Raw genomic sequence first — 19,333 nt, 5'->3', positions numbered from 1 at the left:
CTCTCTGGCAGACCTCTGACTCATTCCCCTCTCATTCGCCCCCACTTCACAGCTGAAGCATCAAACAAGGTTCTAAATTCTGTTGATATCTAGTGGAAGCCTTAGGAAGTGCAACATGTCCCCATAGACACTGTACATTCGATAGGAATAGAGTTGAAAAACTACAAACCTCAGATTTCCCACTTCCTGGTTGGATTTTTTCTCAGGTTTTTTTCTGCCCTGTTTTTTCCTGCCCTGTTATACTCACAGACATCATTCAACCCGTTTTAGAAACTTCAGAGTGTTTTATATCGAAATCTACTAATAATATGCATATATTAGCAGCTGGGCCTGAGTAGCAGACAGTTTACTCTGGGCACCTTATTCATCCAAGCTACTCAATACTGCCCCCAGCCATAACAAGTTAATTAAAGCTTACATTCTGCGTCGGTAGGCCTACTCTGCCTGGGGTGGAAAGGTAGGCCTTGCTTTTGAAAGTACCATGCTTAGATTCCCAATGACATCTTAGATGAAATTATTTGCAAACAGGGACAGTTTCGTTGCAACTCAATATTACAGTAGGAGGTGTTCTTAATGTTTGAACACTGTGTATTATGCTGAAGGGGTGGCCAACCATTTTCATTTCAGAGGTCTGATTTTCTCCATGTAACCCTTATTATAAATAACATTCACTCCCTAATGAACAAAAGAGCGAGGTTATAAAAATAAAAATAGCGGCCAATTTTTATGGGAATATTTAAAAAACTGTGTTATATGCACATTTCCCCTACCAGTGGTGTATCTCCACCAAATGGACTTGTGGATAAAAATCACTGCGTGGTGATGTAGAGCACACAAAATGTACTTATTCACTTAAGTCTCCATCTCAATTTCACCTTTACGGATCGTTCGGTCACAAAAACTGTTGCTAAATAGTAAATGTGTGCCGAATATGGTCTTGGCACGTGCGCTCTAGCCAACAGTTTGCAGATACAGTGCAGGTAGGCTAGTCTACATGAGATTATTATAGATAGTCTAAGAGCAAGAATATTTGTATTTGTCAAATGGCAGTCAAGCATCTATTATCATGTCACTAGAATAAAACCCTAGATATGTATTGAAAAGCAGCATCAATATCACCATGCACTACCATCACCCTGTGAAGTTCAAGTTATTCAATCCGTAGCCTAATAAACTGTATGGTTTCCCGAGTCGTAGTGGGAGGACTACACACCCTATCATCTTGCGACTCCAAATGTACTTCGATATGATAGTTATATCAATATTTGAAGCATAAAGGCGTTACCACTGCCATTTATCGCATTGACACAAAAAGATCCCACCATGTCGAACGAACAAATTATCCGTCTGCATTTTCAAATGTTTTACCGATTATTAGAATGGTTTTAATATGTATGATTTTACTCTCTGCCTATGGAAACATAGGTTAAACATGGTTAGTGTGACAAATGTGTGGTTTGATCTGTTTAAAGAGCGCCAGCCGCCCAATTACTCCACAAAATACATAAAGGGAAAGGGGGCTACGTAGTCAGTTGTACAACTGAATGCCTTGAACTGAAATGTGTCTTCTGCATCTGAATCAGAGAGGTGCAGGGGCTGCCTTAATCGACATCCACATCTTCGGTGCCCGGGGAACAGTGAGTTAGTTCCCCTTATGCAATGGACACCATCATGGGACTGGAGGGGATTTTGGACACGTTCATCACTGGGATAAGCTCCAAATTGGTGTTTTGTTGTGAAAATGTTTTTACAAATATTTCTAATTAAGGTGGTGCAATAGTTTATACATAATGCACTTTAAACACTTGAAGCTGGTTTTATGGAGCCAGGTTAATCATTGATACAACTTATTTTACAAACAAAATAGTCTAGAACAAAAAACAATTGTATTGTTATGAAGTGACAATTTTAAAGTGAAATATATACATTATAATTAAAGATAAATAACACATTACACTGTACATTTGTGCTGATACAAAAATAGATACAATACATTATATGGACATATTGTCATACATTTTTTGAAATTAGCCTAAACTTCACAAACCAGACTTCACGTCTCGTTTGAGAGATCTCAACGTCATGTCTTCAATGTGAATGTCTAGGTTTATATCTGATGGCCAAGTCTCCTTCAGGCTGCAACAATCCAAACCCATAGCGACTGGAGTTCACCTCTGGCATCTGAGCCTCTGAGTCACACCGCTCCAGTTCCAGATGAGACAGGACCAGATACACAAACCTGAACACACAGATAAAGACACAACAGGTGAGTTGTTGGCATTAACACATTATAAATGTGCCTAAACTGTAACATTGACCATTGCACACACCAGTTTTTGTAGAATCCATTTGTATTTTATTTTGGCATGTTCTATTTGCATAGCAGTGAAATTCATGTCACTGTAACCCAATCTTGCATAGACACCTGGAGAAGCCTGTGCAGTAAAAGTCAGCTGCTAAACCTTCCCTCTTCCTATAATGGCATTTGCTGTGAGGTGAGCTAATCAATCCCAGAATTAAGTCTGTCCTTGATTTGGTGAAGTGGGGACCTCTGACTCCCTCTGACCTCCTCTGCCCTCCCCCTAAGACCCATAAGGAACACTCAGAGATACTCACTGTCTGATGGAGTTGATGGCAAAGCGTTTGCCCACACAGCCGTTGGTGCCTGCGCCCCATGGCATGGTGTAGTACTTGAGCCGTCTCCCTCCTTTAAAGAAGTCCTTCTTCACAGATCCGTCCTTGTTGAGGAAGCGTTCATACTTGAATCTCTATGACAGGAAACGCAGGGAGGTAAATCAGTGAACCCAGGTCATACTGACAAATGATGATCAAACATGACTGTTCCCCCACGCTTCCTGCTGCACACAACCATATCATATCAGATGGCAATAATAGCCTGTTACTACCCAATCATTTACTACCATTTCCATGTGTATTCCACTAACTGGCTGGTACTGTAAGGGTGAAGGACAAAGCAATGATTCAGCTGTGTAACAAGCTAACTCCCTTCCCACTCCTATTTCTATTTGTGTTCAAGTGCCTTACAATGTCCTAGGTTTAACCCCTCTCTCTGTATCTTGGGTAATCCAGGGCCACTTTAGAAACTGTGTAGGTGTGCTTCCTCCTTACGTAAACAAACGTCAATACTTATTACTGTACCTTATCTTTAACCTGTGTTACACAATTAATACAACTAGGGTTGTTGGATAGACAGAACATGCGCAGATGGATTTGAAACTAAACTTTATTGTCCATTATTAGGGAGCTATTATTTGTTCATGTGTGAGAGGCAACTAACATCCATACCTGTGGTTCCTGGTGGATCTCAGGATCCATCTGAGGGCTAATGAAGGGGAACAGACACACTCTGTCCCCCCTCCTGAGCTGGTACTCCTGCCCATTGGCCATTTGCAGGGTCTTTTCCTGCACTACCTCTCTGGTGATGAACGGGGCAGCACTGAGCCTCAGAGTCTCCTCTAAGGCACTGTCTGGGATAGAGTAGACAAAGAAAAGAAGACGATGAACACTAATATACACAGACTCATTAAGCATACAGATGTTATGTCCTCGTAATAGATTCGCTAAGGTCATTCTCATTTGAGGAGCCCTTAAGAATAGTTATGAATAGACTTGCCTCATTAAAGGTTAAATACATGTTTAGGGCTAAAGGCAGGTTTCTATCTTCAGGTAGGTGGCACTTTCCTTATGTGCTCATTATTTGCACCAGAGGTTAGAGCACCTGTTGATGGTGACATGGGAGCCATTAGATCATTGAGAGCAACTTTCAGGGCCTGAGCAGGTGGATCTGCCCTGGTCCTTTAGTCATTGAGCTCATTAGGGTCTCAGGCAAAGACTACTGTATGTGTGGCCACTCACCTGGGAACAGTGTGTGTATATATATGTCTGTCTTCAACTGCCCCCCCCCCCTCTTTTCTCTCGACTCTGTTCATTAAGGTACATTTGCCCATAGGGATGAAGCTCCTTGTCTTTGTTCATATACCCAGTAAACAAAAAACACTCACCAAACACAGGTGTGTGCTGCAGCCTGTCCAGTAGGGGACACTTTGCAGAGTCCTGCTCGGAGATGCTGCTGAACTCTCTTCTCACCGCCCTCATGGCCTCAGGGTTTGTCAACAGGAAACCTAACAGCCAGAATGCAGCAGGTCCAACGTTACCCTGGCAACAAATGAAGGTTGACATGAAGGCAATGACACAGCGAGTTCCCTTTCCGATGGTTCTCACAGTGAGACTGTGCAGGTAGCAATTATGTAACCGGAGAAGAGAACATTACACACCACATGCCAGCTCTTACTATTTTCTCTCATAGGGGAAAGCATCACTTGTTCATATAGTTCAATCACAAGGCCTAATGAATTTGACTGGTTCCTTTCCTGTGTCTATGATAGAGCACCGTGTTATGGCTACTGTCAGAGAGTAGGTGCTGTAATGGTTACTATAAAAGACAAGCCATTAGACATCAAAGAGACTCAATATGGAGTATTCGGGGCACACTGGGCTGTCCTGGCCATCTGTCTGTGTTTGTACATGAGTGGAAAGACCACTGAATTTACATCGACTCCAGACTAAACAATGTTTGCCATGTATAGTGCTGAGCGATTAGTGCTTTTTGAGGTCGGTTCGGTTTTGGTTCGATCGTGAAAAAAAAAAATCATGTTTAAAAAATGTTTTTTTTTTTTTTTTACATTACATGCACTATGCATTATGTGGGTTGAAAGCTGTACCACAGAATTAAATCATTAATACAAGTCCCATGGTGGTGGTGACTGCACATTATTGCTTATCACTAATTAACTATCATTTATTCACATTACTTTAACAAAATATTTGTTTTATTTGATTATTTCATTCCACGTCATCCTCTCATAGAGAGCGGCTGCCAACGCGGTCTGACAAAATCACTATTTTAGTAATTCTTCAAAAGGAAATAAGACATACTTTTAGGACTGCTGAATGCCAACTATCAATCACTTAGCCCTCCGCTTTCTATCCCTCTAGATAGTACGTTCTCAGTCTCTGTGTCTTGCTCTGCACAGACCGGACAAGTTTAAGCAGGTGCGTAATGGATTATGGTCATTGTAGTTTTTTACCACTACAACTCCATCGCACAGTCCAAGCTTGATCTGATTTATCCCTACAGAAACTGTACATTGAGCTCACAGAAAAAAATGAAGGAGATGGAATTCAAATAATTGAAAAGACGTCGGTCAATTAGTTGTCAAAAAAATATTTAGAAAAATACATTTTGGTTAATCTCTCAGCACTAGCCATGTAATATGCTGCACTATACACTATCCACGAATTACATACAATATAATACACAGATTATTTGTTGTGGTAACACCTTATGTTCTTCACTACATTCTTAGGGGAACTGAAAAATTACAATCAAGAGTGGCATGATGATGGTAGATCGGGTGGATGTGTGACATTGTAGATGCGGTTATCAGTGCTCAATGAGTGACGTAATACGTCTAAGCAGCAGGGTTGGGGTAATTCCATTTGAATTCCAGTAAATTCAGAAAGTAAACCAAATTCCAATTCAGAATGTTCTTCAATTGGAATTTCAGTGTACCTTTTGAACTGACTGGAATTGAAATGGAATTAACCCCAACCATGCTAAGCAGGAGCTGAGTACTCAGAGTCTACTCAGAATGTTCTTGGTATCATAGTGTGTACTTTTGCCATCTTGGGATTCCTCCAAAAAGTATCTGTTTTGCTGGAGTCAGACCATTTTATCTAAAGGACATAAACAGGCTACTAGTGCACTCTTGTGGTAAAGATGCGTATTACACTCATTACCATATTTTATTAGGGAAGTCCTTGTTTGAGCAGGAGGAGCAGACAACAGTAGCTCTGTAACAACCATTCTAGCAGCAAAGAGAGCTTGAGAACATCCCATGGAGGCCATGTTTAGTTGGAGCCCACTGGAACTTGCATTAGTCTAACATAGGGACAGGATGTCTGTCCCCTCCAAGATAACACTAAAATAAGGTCTAACAGTTCTAGGGTTTTTCCATACACTCGTGGTTGAGAATACAGCATTAGTATTCATCTTAAAGAACTGAATGTGCTAGTATTTATTTATAGTCTTTCAAAAATAATCACTAACCACAAAGGTATTCTACAGTGGTTGGACAAAGCGTAAGGTGTGGTTGACAAACAGGTACAGTATAAACAGAATTTGAGAGGCACACCGTGTGGGTAGCTGAATTTCACAAAGGGTAACATCTTTAACCAGTCGAGTCTAGCATCTGACATTGGCATGCGAGTGTCTTTGTATTGGAAAATGTTCATGTTTAAGATGGCTGCTAGCCAGGAGGGCATGCTGCTGTATTACCAGGTATCTTTGTTGGCCCACCTCCAAAAAGCTATTGAATAGAAATGAATTTTTCTATGGGTGCAATGGAACAACAGGGATTTTCACCAATCGTTCACAAGACCTATTCAGAACAGCTTTAAATAGCTGGGCAGCCCTTGCTTTGTGACAATGACAGGCCACTACTCCTCTTAGGGAGGTGAGGTGAGATGGGGGAGTGCCTATGACTCACCTGTGTGGCCCACAGCTGCAGCAGCAGGGCTCTCCTCTGAGTTTCCTCGTCCGCTCCCTGTTCCTGCAGAAGGTGCCTGTAGTCTCTCAGCCAGGGGCTGGACCCGGAGCCCTCTCCCAGCCCCGCCGGGGCCAACAACTCCCACAGACGCCCCCTCACACTCTGGGCGGTCCGCTTCTCCTCTGACACACACACACAGACAGGAACACACAGGCAGGTGAGTCAAGAGTAAACACAGACACACATGGGTAAAACAGATGAGATCAGACTGAGATCATTTGATTAGTGAGTCAAGTGTCGATAGAGAGATACAGGTGACATAATCCTGAAAACAGAGACGGGTGGGAGAGGTGTGTACCATGAACATGGGAAACATGAAGAGTGAGTAATAGGTGTGACATGCAAGATAAGACAGATGAACAAATATGCCATTTGAATAGAAAGAGGTGATATCAGTGACACGGGTGGGACAGAAACAGGAGGTATGTGAGAGTAAGCCGGGAGGAACAAACAAATATAATATGTATAGTTAGAGAACAGTAAGATCAGATATAAGGAGGTGAAAAGGACAGCCAGGTGTGTCAGGTGACATCAGATAGAGCCTGTAGATGAAGCAGGTGTAAGACTGAGAAGAAATGACATAGGGACCATGAGTAATTAAGACAATTGGAGTCGGAAATTAGATTCAAACATATGACCCGCTTAGATAAAGTCATTCACTGCAGTGACTGCACTATGGCAAGCAAGAAACATACTACTTATTTACAAACTATTTTTATTTTATTTACCTAGCCAAGTCAGTTAAGAACAAATTCTTATTTTCAATGACAGTCTAGGAACAGTGGGTTAACTGCCTGTTCAGGGGCAGAAAGACAGATCTGTACCTTGTCAGCTCAGGGGGTTGACCTTGCAACCTTCCGGTTACTAGTCCAACACTCTAACCACTAGGCTACCCTGCCACCCCACAGTGAGTCCATACAATCACAAATATGACAAATCACAAACAGCCAGCCGACTCAATGATATATATAAAAATCGGAGTCATAAAGTGATCGGGGATAATACAGATTGAATTATTCCTCTATTCAGTCTTTATAATAAACCCAGCAAAAAACGAAACGTCCTCTCACTGTCAACTGCGTTTATTTTCAGAAAACTTAACATGTGTAAATCTTTGTATGAACTTAACAAGACTGAAACTGAGACATAAACTGAACAAGTTCCACTGACATGTGACTAACAGAAAGGTAAAAATGTGTCCCTGAACAAAGGGGGGGTCAAAATCAAAAGTAACAGTCAGTATCTGGTGTGGCCACCAGCTGCATTATGTACTGCAGTGCATCTCCTCCTCATGGACTGCACTAGATTTGCCAGTTATTGCTGTGAGATGTTACCCCACTCTTCCACCAAGGCACCTGCAAGTTCCCAGATATTTCTGTGGGGAATGACCCTAGCCCTCACCCTCCGATCCAACAGGTCCCAGACATGCTCAATGGGATTGAGATCCGGGCTCTTCGCTGGCCATGGCAGAAAATCACACACAGAACGAGCAGTAGGGCTGGTGGCATTGTCATTCTGGAGGGTCATGTCAGGATGAGCCTGCAGGAAGGGTACCACATGAGGGAGGAGGATGTCTTCCCTGTAACACACAGTGTTGAGATTGCCTACAATGACAACAAGCTCAATCCGATGATACTGTGACACACCGCCCCAGACCATGACGGACCCTCCACCTCCTAAATCGATCAGTGAAGAGCACTTTTTGCCAGTCCTGTCTGGTCCAGCGACGGTGAGTTAGTGCTCATAGGCGACGTTGTTGCCGGTGATGTCTGGTGAGGATCTAACAGGCCAACAAGCCCTTAGTCCAGCCTCTCTCAGCCTATTGCGGACAGTCTGAGCACTGATGGAGGGATTGTGCGTTCCTGGTGTAACAGTTGTTGTTGTTGCCATCCTGTACCTGTCCCGCAGGTGTGATGTTCGGATGTACCGTTCCTGTGCAGGTGTTGTTACACGTGGTCTGCCACTGTGAGGACGATCAGCTGCCCATCCGGTCTCCCTGTAGCGCTGGCCACATTTATTTCCCTGGCCACATCTGCAGTCCTCATGCCTCCTTGCAGCATGACTAAGGCACGTTCACACAGATGAGCAGGGACCCCGAGCATCCTTCTTTTGGTGTTTTTCAGAGTCAGTAGAAAGGCGTCTTTAGCGTCCTAAGTTTTCATAACCGTGACCTTAATTGCCTACCATCTGTAAGCTGTTAGTGTCTTAACGACCTTTCCACAGGTGCATGTTCATTCATTGTTTATGGTTCATTGAACAAGCATGGGAAACAGTGTTTATACCCTTTACAATGAAGATCTGTGAAGTTATTTGGATTTTTACGAATGATCTTTGAAAGACAGGGTCCTGAAAGAGGGGCGTTTCTTTTTTTGCTGAGTTTACATAAGGGTAAAACAATCAAACTATAATACCACATCCAAACTGAATTAAGCCCTAAGATCGGACACATCACTTCTTTTGATCAACTCCCACACCCAGCTGCCACTGTACCTTTCCACAAATGTAAAACCTTGTGGCTCACAATGTTTCTTTCAGAGACCATGTTTCATGTAGTCACCTGGTTTCAGTGTGGTCCTGGCCATTTTGGTCAGGAGTTTGTCAAACTTCCGGTACTCCTCATAGACGTCAGTGGGGTCTGTTCTGTTGTTGTTCTGCTCCCCTCCAAAAAGTGTGAGGTACCCTGCCCTGAAAGAGAGAGAGAGTGGGATGGTGAGTGTGGTTGTAGAGTGGCATGTTGAAAAAAACATTTGGTTGTTAGTAGCGGTTAAGCTTAGGAAAACATGTCATTGAGTGATCATTAAATATATTGAAGATGTTGCCTTAAAGATGGAATCCGCAGTAGGCGGAAACAGCACCATGGCTCTGCCACCACCGTTGTTATTGTTTCTGTTGCCCAGCTGAGGAGATGTCGCGTAGCATGGTAGAAATAATTGCAGTACATAATAGTGTGCTCTTCCATCTCCCATGCAATTATGTCCGAGGGGAAAAAACTGTTTTCGTTGTTTGCACTAACTTCTTTGTTCCTTGTATTTAAAACAGGCATGGCAGTTTCACCATTAAGCATTTCAGTTTTAAGTGATTGTTATGAACCGTTTCCGATCGACGGAGGAATACCTTGCCCACAGTGGCGTCCTCCCACTGAAGGTCAACAGGAACACTTCCTGTGTCACACCTGCCACTGCCCACCCACCTGTTCACAGTGTGGGGTATTACTAGTATAAACTTCGTATTTAGTATAAATCTTCCTCATCCTAGATTACTTCACAGCAGGGTTTTTCAAATGTTTTGGGGCCAGGGACCCCTTTTGTGATAGTAAATTCATCAGGGACCAGACATAATTAGAACACAGCTCGAGTGACATAATAATAGCATACAAGGACTTCTACCAAGTCTCAGTCCCTGGGAAGGAACATTATAAAGGCACGCCTCTTGGCATTGGAGAGAAAATTAAGCCGTTTTCAAGGTAATATTCTGCAATTATACCCATAATGCCATTTTTTTTAAAGCTTACATTACAGTGCATTTATGTTAACAAAACATTTTGGGGAAATACAAGAAGTATCCAGTTGAAAAATGTATAACTTGTAGATTACAATTATTTTGTCCAAGGGATATATTAATCTGTTGTTGTTAGTAATATTAATAAAAAATACAACTTAATTCATGTTATATTTTGAGATCTGCCTGTGGACCCCATGCAGTACGGCCGCAGACCCCACTTTGAGAACCCCTGCTTCACGGTGTCTGACCTATTAAGTAATGATGTTGCCTAATGTTAACAGAAGTAATGACTAAGTCCTCTGGTCCCCATTAGGATGCTGAATGTTTAAATGACCATCTCAAACATCTCTGGCAACACTATAAATAAAAACCCTTTTAAAGGGTGTAGCCGGGGGAGTTCTACAGGAAGGGCAGCCTGAAAGAGGAATTTCATGAGAGCACTGCTCTTTCTTTTCATTAGATGCCTCTTATGTGTCACTAAACATTCTTACTGGTGTATTTACAAACAAGTGGCTTGTGGAACGGGCTGGTAAGTAAACTGTTTATCCCAGGCGTTTGACGTAGGCCCTTGGGGACGCGTGGGTGAATGAGTGAGTGAAGAAGGGAAGGAGGTTTAGGAACTCTTCCGTTCGTACCTGAAGAGAAGACTGTAACAGAAGCTGAAGAGCCCGTCCGTGTTCCAGTCGGTCTGGTTGTGACAGGGCCTCTGGGCTTGCAGCAGCAGGGACTGAAGGTGGCGGTGCATGGTGCTGCTCAGGCAGGATAGGCTCCCGCCCTCAAAGTGCCTGAGGGTACAAAGGTTTAAGGTCAAGAGAAAGGAATGTTTGTCATATATGATGTCACCAAGGCCAAACCTGTAATTCACTTTTACCTAATTGTGTAAAAGACTAGCATTCTGTTCCGGGGTTTACTATGGGTTGCTTTGGCTTGGACAATGCTTATTTACTTAAGTAGTGGCACTGTGAAGACAGGTGTAGTATCACGTCTCTATGGAATAACAACAAAAAACATAGGTGTTGCCTGTGGAAATACTGTAACTGATCAGTCTGAACTATAAACTTTGGGCTGGAGGATATGTCAGTGCAGTACACCTGTGTGGCAGGGTACAAAATGCTGCTCTGTAGATTCAACATCCATTACAGAGAGCTTGACATCTATGCTCTATAAAGCCAGAAGAAAAGGACTATAGCACTGTAACCTACACAACGGCCTAGATATTCTGCACGACAATATGACTGTGAGAGACTGAGATAGTTCCACAACAGTGCCAATCAACAGAATGGTGGGAGGTGGGTGCATTTGCTCCGCACTCTGACACAGTATGCATTTATAAACCTTAACATGAGGCTAATCAGGCCATGGCGATGGTAGTGATATCTGTGATGGTCGATGTGGTAATCCCTGATCCCAGGCACCTCTCTGTCTCAGGGAGTGAAACTTTTGAGTTAGACTACGGTGGAGCCAGGAAGCAACATCCCACAGTAGCATATTATACCTGTGTAAGGATCCAGTTATTGGCTGGACAATGCTGTCCTTAATCGTTTATATGTCAAAACTTGAATTTGTCATTCTCTGACCGTATCAATGGGCATGTACAGCTGTTTTTGGGCTGACCACACAGAAAGGAGTGTGTGATAAGGATAGGGACGTACTGTTTTGTTAGGGCCTTCTCTACAGCAGGGTTGTGATGGGGGAGCTGCAGGCTGAATATTCTGTCCATGAGAACCTGTGCGTAGCGTGTGAAGTCTAGGGACACAGAGTCCTCTATCACAGCATCATAAGAGCTGGGGTCCAGTAGCACTGTCACATAGCGCCCAGCCACACGCACCTACACACACACACACACAAAATCAAAAAGTGGAACACACCAACACACGCATCATGAATGGTGAGGAATTTACATCTACTATAGATGTATTCAGGGATTTAGGCAAGAACAGATGATCAGGTTCAGGTATAGATATTAGGTTGATGATGTTGAGGAAAGTGTTTCATATCACCACTCTTACCGTGAAGATATCGCCATGCTTCACCTTCATACGGTTTAGAAACTTGGCAGCATCTCTTCCAAACTCAAGGGCGTGGCCTAACCATGGAATAACTCCTTTGTCTAAAGGTGGCTCTTTCTCTGACCTGTATAGAAAGAAAACCCATGTCATTTTGAACAGCTAATATTCAAACCTATATATTTGTTCATACCAAAGTTACTAATTACACATATGTTGTCTGTTAATATAGCAACTGTAGTCAAAATCAATTAACTATTCAATATTCACATGCCTGGCTCTTATCAGTACATTGTGTGACACAGCTATGAGTAAAGTAGATACAGTTTAGCCAATAAATTATAAAGCCAGAACTCTCCCAATAACATTTATAGTAGAATGAGCCCATCAATTTATCCAGAGATATAGCAATAAGCAAGGATGAAAACAGATGTGACTTTATGATCTTTGAGACACAAAAGTTGACATTTAAGACTGGCCAGTGAAAATAGTCCTTAATAGCACTTGAATTTTGGTTAATCTCGGGATTATTTCAACCTTCCCTCTCAAAAAGGATTGACAGGCGACAACTCATGTAACTCATCTACTGCTCAACTATGATATTATTAAGATGTATTTGGATTACTTTAGGTTTATGGTAAATACAACTTTATGCTGGGTTAGTTTATGCTAGGTAGGCAATACACCTATTAGATAAGTAGTAATGGGCTAAACAAATATGTGCACAGGTGAAAACGAGTTCGAAATGCCCACAATATAATACAGAACGCATCAAATCAAATCAAATGTATTTATATAGCTCTTCGTACATCAGCTGATATCTCAAAGTGCTGTACAGAAACCCACCCCAAACAGCAAGCAATGCAGGTGTAGAAGCACGGTGGCTTGGAAAAACTCCCCAGAAAGGCCAAAACCTAGGAAGAAACCTATTCAATGTATGCAGTGCAAGCATAGGCATTAGCTTAATGGAACATTCATTTTAGAAAAGGGTACTCACCTGGAGCGTTTCGAAACAAGTACGAATAAGAGAAGCATGCCCTGGACAAGCAAAAGTATCGTCCAAATCATAGCGCAATTTCTAGAAAAATGTACCTGCACGTTGGTGCGCAGCAGTGAATATATGTGAATAATTTAAGACTACAGGCTTGATCAGATATAGTGCTATTTATTTTGTCATCCGATGACGGCGTTGCAGGGTGTACCTTGACGTCATATGACCTCATCCATCTTCCTATTTGCACGAGTTCACGTAGGACCCATGACTAAGGAGTGGATTCATTCCGTATCGCAGGAGATCCGTGTTTACCGTGCATGTTGTCTCCGCGACCACGGGAACATGACCTTTAATTGTCAACGTTGCTATAAAGCTGATACTCAGGGCTAGGAATTTAATGGAGCCGTAGTTTCATTTCCAGATACATCCAAGCCTAAAACAAAACAAACCCACCCATGTGTCTGAATTTAAATCAGATTAGGTTTGATAATATCCCAAATAATGATATTCCAATAATATCGTGTCTTCATGGGTGGCCTCCATAGAGTTGAGCGCAGACTATTTGAAATACATGTACCTTTGACTCACTATGCAGTCGATACTTCAAAAATGTACATTCTTAAACTCTTACCATGTAGCTAAGTTTGTCCTGTTGTTGCGTGCCTTTTTCTTTGTTAACTAAAATCATATATTTTTTAAATAAAATGTTCATCAAAAACAAACACCGACTGTTTCCTCATTGATATTCAATTGGCACATTGACATTCGAGTTGTCATCTTAGAGCAACAGCAATGAGGAAACAGTCAGTGGTTATATTTGATTGACGTTTTATTAAAAAAGTATGGATTTCAGCAAACAAAGGTGTATATTTACTTGGCTACGCCATGGGTTGCCTACCTCAAAAAATTACACTTACATGTTATTCAGGTCAACATTTTAAAATGGATATTTCTATAAAATAAACTGAAATGTACCTAGTCTGTCATATTTAGACAAAGCTTGCATAGCCACTTTTATTTCAGTGATTATGGTGATGTGTCAAACTCACAAATGTAAAAAGAGGTGGACTGATGTCACATCGATGGTGTATCTGTTTCACAACAGCAGCAGACATAACTGATGTTAGGATGAGACAATGTTGTCATTGAATATACAGCTGGGTGATGCATGGGAATGAGTGTGTACAGTCTGTAAGTGTCCTTAAAAAGTCCATTACATCAACAACTGATCTAGGCATGTTTGAATACAAGTTTTAGTGACCATAAGAGTCATCGTACAGAACCTACCTACCTACCTACAAGTCGTCAATGGAGTGGAGAGGTGTGGTAATTTGAACTCATTCCCTCAACAGCACAATTGGGGTGTAAATCAATATCCTTGCTTACCTACTGTAGCTAAAAGAACCATGGATGATTCATTAATTGCATTTATATAACTGGCACTCAGACGTACCCCAACAACTTCGTATAACGCTGGGGTTTAACATGAAAAGGAAACTGGTTGTATAAATAGGCCGTCAACATTTTTTGACTTAACCCAAATGTCACCTGTCAATAAAAATACAGTAAAACGTAGGAAATGCTTCCCTATGAGACATACTCACTTTTGGACCTTCAACAACATAAAACAGCAAAATAGGTTAATCAAATAAATAAATAAATGTCAAAAGGTAATTTTTTCAGCCATTTCTAAAATATATTTCTGTATAGGTGGTGCTTAACTTGGCCACTTATCCTCCTTTTCCTTTGCTGCTTTTTCTTCTAGTGGTTCCCGGACGTCTTCTGGGGTTTGGCCAAAGATCCCTGCTGTCTGTTTGAGGAGGAACACCCCTGCGTGTAGGCCACCTACATTGACCCAGGCAGTGTGGTGCTTCCGCCAGAGTCCTCCAACCCTCAATATGGCATGAGGAAGACAGATACAACCCATCACAAAACATTCATTGCACAAATCATTAACGCTAAAACACCACAGTATTGCTTGGAGAAAAGCCATCTGGCCAAGGGCCCATCTACACCAGAAACAGAGTAGACTCAGTCCATACTATACTCTCACAATAGAGGTTTGTTCACACAGATAATATTGTTGTGGATTAATGAAATCAATATGATCCAACTTCCTCAACTACTCATTTTTTGGAAACCCTGGAATTTTCCAGATGCCTTCCAGAACAGACAGGTTAGGACACGTCTGTCCACCCCACTCCACCACGAATTACACAGTCTTACTGTATGTGTGGTACATTGCCTTTTGAAAGCATTTCTTATCCTGGGTCAGGATGACAGCCTTCCCTGAGCCTGGTCGGGACACCTGGGCCATCTCTCTTACACAGGGCGGATACAGGTCCCAGTTCTTCTTTCTGGAGCCCATTCTATAAGAAAACCACACAACATACACATCAGCCATGTAAACAATATGAATACATTCAATTACTCCATTGAAGACTTGTTGGTAGGTTCTGTCTATGGTGACTGTCCTAATTGAAACAGTACAGTGGTATCTACCTCTTCCCCAAGGGCATGTCAGTGATAATGATGTCCACTGAGCTGGTTCTCATGGGTAGATGACACAGGTCCCACTGCACCTTGTCTATGGGCAGCCCTGGTGTACTGCAGAGGTGGGGAGTATATACAGTGAATTCGGAAAGTAGTCAGACCCCTTGACTTTTTCCCCATTTTGTTTGGTTACAGACTTATACTGAAATGGGTTTAATTGTTTTTTCCCTTCTTCAACCTACATACAATACCCCATAATGACAAAGAAAAAACAGGTTTTTAGACATTTTTGCAAATGAATAAAAAATGAAAAACGTAAATATCACACTTACAGTTGAAGTTGGAAGTTTACATACACTTAGGTTGGAGTCATCAAAACTCGTTTTTCAACCACTCCACACATTTCTTGTTAACCTCTCTTGGGTAGGGGGAAGTATTTTGATGTTTGGATGAAAAGCGTGCCCAAAGTAAACTGCCTGTTACTCAGGCCCAGAAGCTAGGATATGCATGTAATTGGTAGATTTGGATAGAAAACACTCTAAAATGATGTCTGTGAGTATAACAGAACTGATATGGCAGGCGAAACCCCGAGGACAAACCATCCCTAGGAACTGCAATCTGGGATTACACTAGATGTCAACAGTCTTTAGAAAGAGTTTCAGGCTGGTCTTTGGAAAAATGAGACAGAAATTGTTGTTTTTCTAAGTGGCTCCCATTTTGGCTGTAGTGTTTCCAAGCTTGTGGAAGAGAGCGCATTCTTTGGTATTTTTCTCCGGTAAAGACAATAACGATTCTCCGTCTTAAATTTGATCATTTATTTACGTATTAGGGTACCTAAAGTTTGATTATAAATGTTGTTTGACTTGTTTGGAAAAGTCTATTAGTAAAGTTTGGGATTCATTTTGATTGCATGTTGATGGAGGGAAACTGGGTGGATTATTGACTGACGCTACCGTCCCACCTGCCCATAAGAAGTTAACAAACTATAGTTTTGGCAAGTCGGATAGGACATCTACTTTGTGCATGACAAGTAATTTTTCCAACAATTGTTTACAGACAGATTATTTCACTTATAATTCACTGTATCACAATTCCAGTGGGTCAGAAGTTTACATACACTAAATTGACTGTGCCTTTAAACAGCTTGGAAAATTCCAGAAAATTACATCATGGCTTTAGAAGCTTCTGATAAGCTAATTGACATAATTTTAGTCAGTTGGAGGTGTACCTGTGGATGTATTTCAAGGCCAACCTTCAAACTCAGTGCCTCTTTGCTTGACATCATGGGAAAATCAAAAGAAATCAGCCAAGACCTCAGAAAAAAAATTGTAGCTCTCCACAAGTTTGGTTCATCCTTGGGAGCCATTTCCAAACGCCTGAAGGTACTACGTTCATCTGTACAAACAATAGTAAGCAAGTATAAACACCATGGGACCACGCAGCCGTCATACCGCTCAGGAAGGAGTCGCTGTGTCCTAGAGATGAACCTAATTTGGTGCGAAATGTGCAAATCAATCCCAGAACACAGCAAAGAACCTTGTGAAGATGCTGGAGGAAACAGGTACAAAAGTATCTATATCCACAGTAAAACGAGTCCTATATCGACATATCCTGATAGGCCGCTCAGCATGGAAGAAGCCACTGCTCCAAAACCGCAATACAAAAGCCAGACTACGGTTTGCAACTGCATATGGGGACAAAGATCGTACTTTTTGGAGAAATGTCCTCTGGTCTGATGAAACAAAAATGGAACTGTTTGGCCATAATGACCATCGTTATGTTTGGAGGAAAAATGGGTAGGCTTGCAAGCCGAAGAACACCATTCCAACCGTGAAGCATGGGGGTGGCAGCATCATGTTGTGGGGGTGCTTTGCTGCAGGAGAGACTGGTGCACTTCACAAAATAGATGGCATCAAGTGGAAGGAAAATGATGTGGATATATTGAAGCAACATCTCAAGACATCAGTCAGGAAGTTAAAGCTTGGTCGCAAATGGGTCTTCCAAATGGGCAATGACCCCAAGCATACTTCCAAAGTTGTGGCAAAATGTTTTAAGGACAACAAAGTCAAGGTATTGGAGAGGCCATCACAAAGTCCTGACCCCAATCATATAGAAAATTTGTGGGCAGAACTGAAAAAGCGTGTGCGAGCAAGGAGGCCTACAATCCTGATTCAGTTACACCAGCTATGTCAGGTGGAATGGGCCAAAATTCACCCAATTTATAGTGGGAAGCTTGTGGAAGGCTATCCGAAACATTTGACCCAAGTTAAATAATTTAAAAGCGATGCTACCAAATACTAATTGGGTGTATGTAAACTTCTGACCCACTGGGAATGTGATGAAAGAAATAAAAGCTGAAATAAAAAATTGTTTTATTTTTACCTTTATTTAACCAGGCAAGTCAGTTAAGAACACATTCTTATTTTCAATGACGGCCTGGGAACAGTGGGTTAACTGCCTGTTCAGGGGCAGAACGACAGATTTGTACCTTGTCAGCTCGGGGGTTTGAACTCGCAACCTTCCGGTTACTAGTCCAACGCTCTAACCACTAGGCTACCCTGGCGCCCCGACTCAACTATTATTATGAAATTTCACATTCTTAAAATAAAGTGTTGATCCTAACTGACATAAGAATTTTTACTTTGATTAAATGTCAGGAATTGTAAAAAACTGAGTTGAAATGTATTTGGCTAAGGTGTATGTAAACATTACGTGACCATAACTATTTATTTTGATGGAAAATATTTATACTCAGAACTGTTATTTCTTCCCTCTTTGTTTTCTTTGTAAAGTAATCATTTCAAGAGTTATGTGTCTCAAAGGATTATTTTAACAAGCATGTGACCGTGGGGGTTTCTTTTGGTTAGGGCAGAGGAATTCAGTGGGTGCCAGTCCCAATTGAACAGGCTGCAATGTTATGTTATGTTTACAATGATATCAAACTTGGTCATGTCCACTTTCCACTTGAAGAAGTCTTGCATGGCTCCACCAAAGTCCCTTGCAGTCTCGTTGGAGAAGCTGTGTTTTTCTCCTGCACGTCACACTAAACTTCAGCACCTTAACCCCTGTGCTCCTGCCCCTCCACCGCCTGCTGCTCACCCTGGGGGCTGCTCTCCAGGTCAGGAGACCCGGCCTCCCCTGCCCCCACACTCTGGCCTGCAGTAGGTACCTCAAGCTCCAGCTTCTAGGTCTCTGTGGTGACAGTCTCAATGGCATCCTTCTCCACAATGTCTTTGTTGGCTTTGCCTTGGTCTCTATCTCGCCCTCCTCTCCCCTTGGGACCGTCTATGGGATTGTCTGTTCTTCATCAGAGAGGTGTTCAGTTTCCAGACCTTCAATGCATTGGTCCATGGCAGCTTGGAGGCCAGCTTCTGCAAGTCCTCCAATGACAGAAAGGGTAGTGCTTCTATTTAAATACCTAGGGAGAGGTGTGTTATAAAGGGTAGGTGACTGGTCTTTCATGCAACGTGAATGTTGTAGTTGAAATGAAAGTGTAAGAATTCAGGTTCCTTATTGGCTGTGCTGTAATGAAGAGAGATATACCTTTGAGTCTTTAAACTGATAGTTGTCATACTCTTCATTCGCAACAAACAAGTTGTCCACAGACATCAGATTATGCACCTAGAAAGAGGAGGCACAGGTTAAAAAAAGCTAGGCTTTTGTGATGTGTGCAAAATTAATCAAAGGTTTTATGACCACATCAAGATTTT

General features: G+C 42.0%; 2 protein-coding genes across 3 annotated transcripts; both read right to left on the bottom strand.

The window, feature by feature from the left end:
* Window positions 1–1,867: 1,867 nt before the first annotated feature.
* On the bottom strand, window positions 1,868–14,846 carry LOC115140159 (prostacyclin synthase-like). 2 transcript variants are annotated; one of them, XM_029678332.2, is made up of 10 exons: window positions 13,134–14,846; window positions 12,140–12,263; window positions 11,783–11,958; window positions 10,766–10,915; window positions 9,187–9,314; window positions 6,570–6,751; window positions 4,023–4,176; window positions 3,307–3,488; window positions 2,617–2,768; window positions 1,868–2,239 (listed from the first exon to the last, which is right to left on the bottom strand). In XM_029678332.2, the coding sequence occupies exons 1-10, from the start codon at window positions 13,202–13,204 to the stop codon at window positions 2,089–2,091; spliced, it is 1,470 nt and encodes a 489-aa protein (XP_029534192.1). In that variant the 5' UTR covers window positions 13,205–14,846; the 3' UTR covers window positions 1,868–2,088. The 2 variants fall into 2 exon arrangements, with proteins under 2 accessions (XP_029534192.1, XP_064857832.1); XM_065001760.1 differs by lacking the exon at window positions 13,134–14,846 and adding an exon at window positions 12,983–13,124.
* A 42-nt stretch (window positions 14,847–14,888) lies between these two features.
* LOC135560221 (tRNA (guanine(6)-N2)-methyltransferase THUMP3-like) lies at window positions 14,889–19,013 on the bottom strand. The gene is made up of 4 exons (XM_065001767.1): window positions 18,793–19,013; window positions 15,633–15,737; window positions 15,357–15,499; window positions 14,889–15,022 (listed from the first exon to the last, which is right to left on the bottom strand). Exons 1-4 carry the CDS (start codon window positions 18,837–18,839, stop codon window positions 14,976–14,978), a joined length of 342 nt encoding a protein of 113 aa, XP_064857839.1. The 5' UTR covers window positions 18,840–19,013; the 3' UTR covers window positions 14,889–14,975.
* Window positions 19,014–19,333: the final 320 nt, after the last annotated feature.

The sequence above is a fragment of the Oncorhynchus nerka genome, linkage group LG2, assembly GCF_034236695.1.
Source record: "Oncorhynchus nerka isolate Pitt River linkage group LG2, Oner_Uvic_2.0, whole genome shotgun sequence".
In the NCBI taxonomy this organism is placed as follows: domain Eukaryota; kingdom Metazoa; phylum Chordata; class Actinopteri; order Salmoniformes; family Salmonidae; genus Oncorhynchus; species Oncorhynchus nerka.
The sequence above is the reverse complement of the archived record's forward strand: the minus strand, read 5'-3'. Positions and strand labels throughout refer to the sequence as shown.

What these genes read in the sequence shown, in the direction of transcription:
- LOC115140159 (XM_029678332.2), bottom strand. Translation starts at nt 13,204, where the DNA reads ATGATTTGGACGATACTTTTGCTTGTCCAGGGCATGCTTCTCTTATTC. An exon ending in AGATCCACCAGGAACCACAG is followed by an intron (nt 2,769 to 3,306) that starts GTATGGATGTTA and finishes TTCCTGTCATAG; the next exon opens with AGATTCAAGTATGAACGCTT. An exon ending in GCCATCAACTCCATCAGACA is followed by an intron (nt 2,240 to 2,616) that starts GTGAGTATCTCT and finishes CTGTGTGTTCAG; the next exon opens with GTTTGTGTATCTGGTCCTGT.
- LOC135560221 (XM_065001767.1), bottom strand. Translation starts at nt 18,839, where the DNA reads ATGCCATTGAGACTGTCACCACAGAGACCTAGAAGCTGGAGCTTGAG. An exon ending in CCTAGAAGCTGGAGCTTGAG is followed by an intron (nt 15,738 to 18,792) that starts GTACCTACTGCA and finishes CCACCTCTGCAG; the next exon opens with TACACCAGGGCTGCCCATAG. An exon ending in GACATGCCCTTGGGGAAGAG is followed by an intron (nt 15,500 to 15,632) that starts GTAGATACCACT and finishes GTTTTCTTATAG; the next exon opens with AATGGGCTCCAGAAAGAAGA.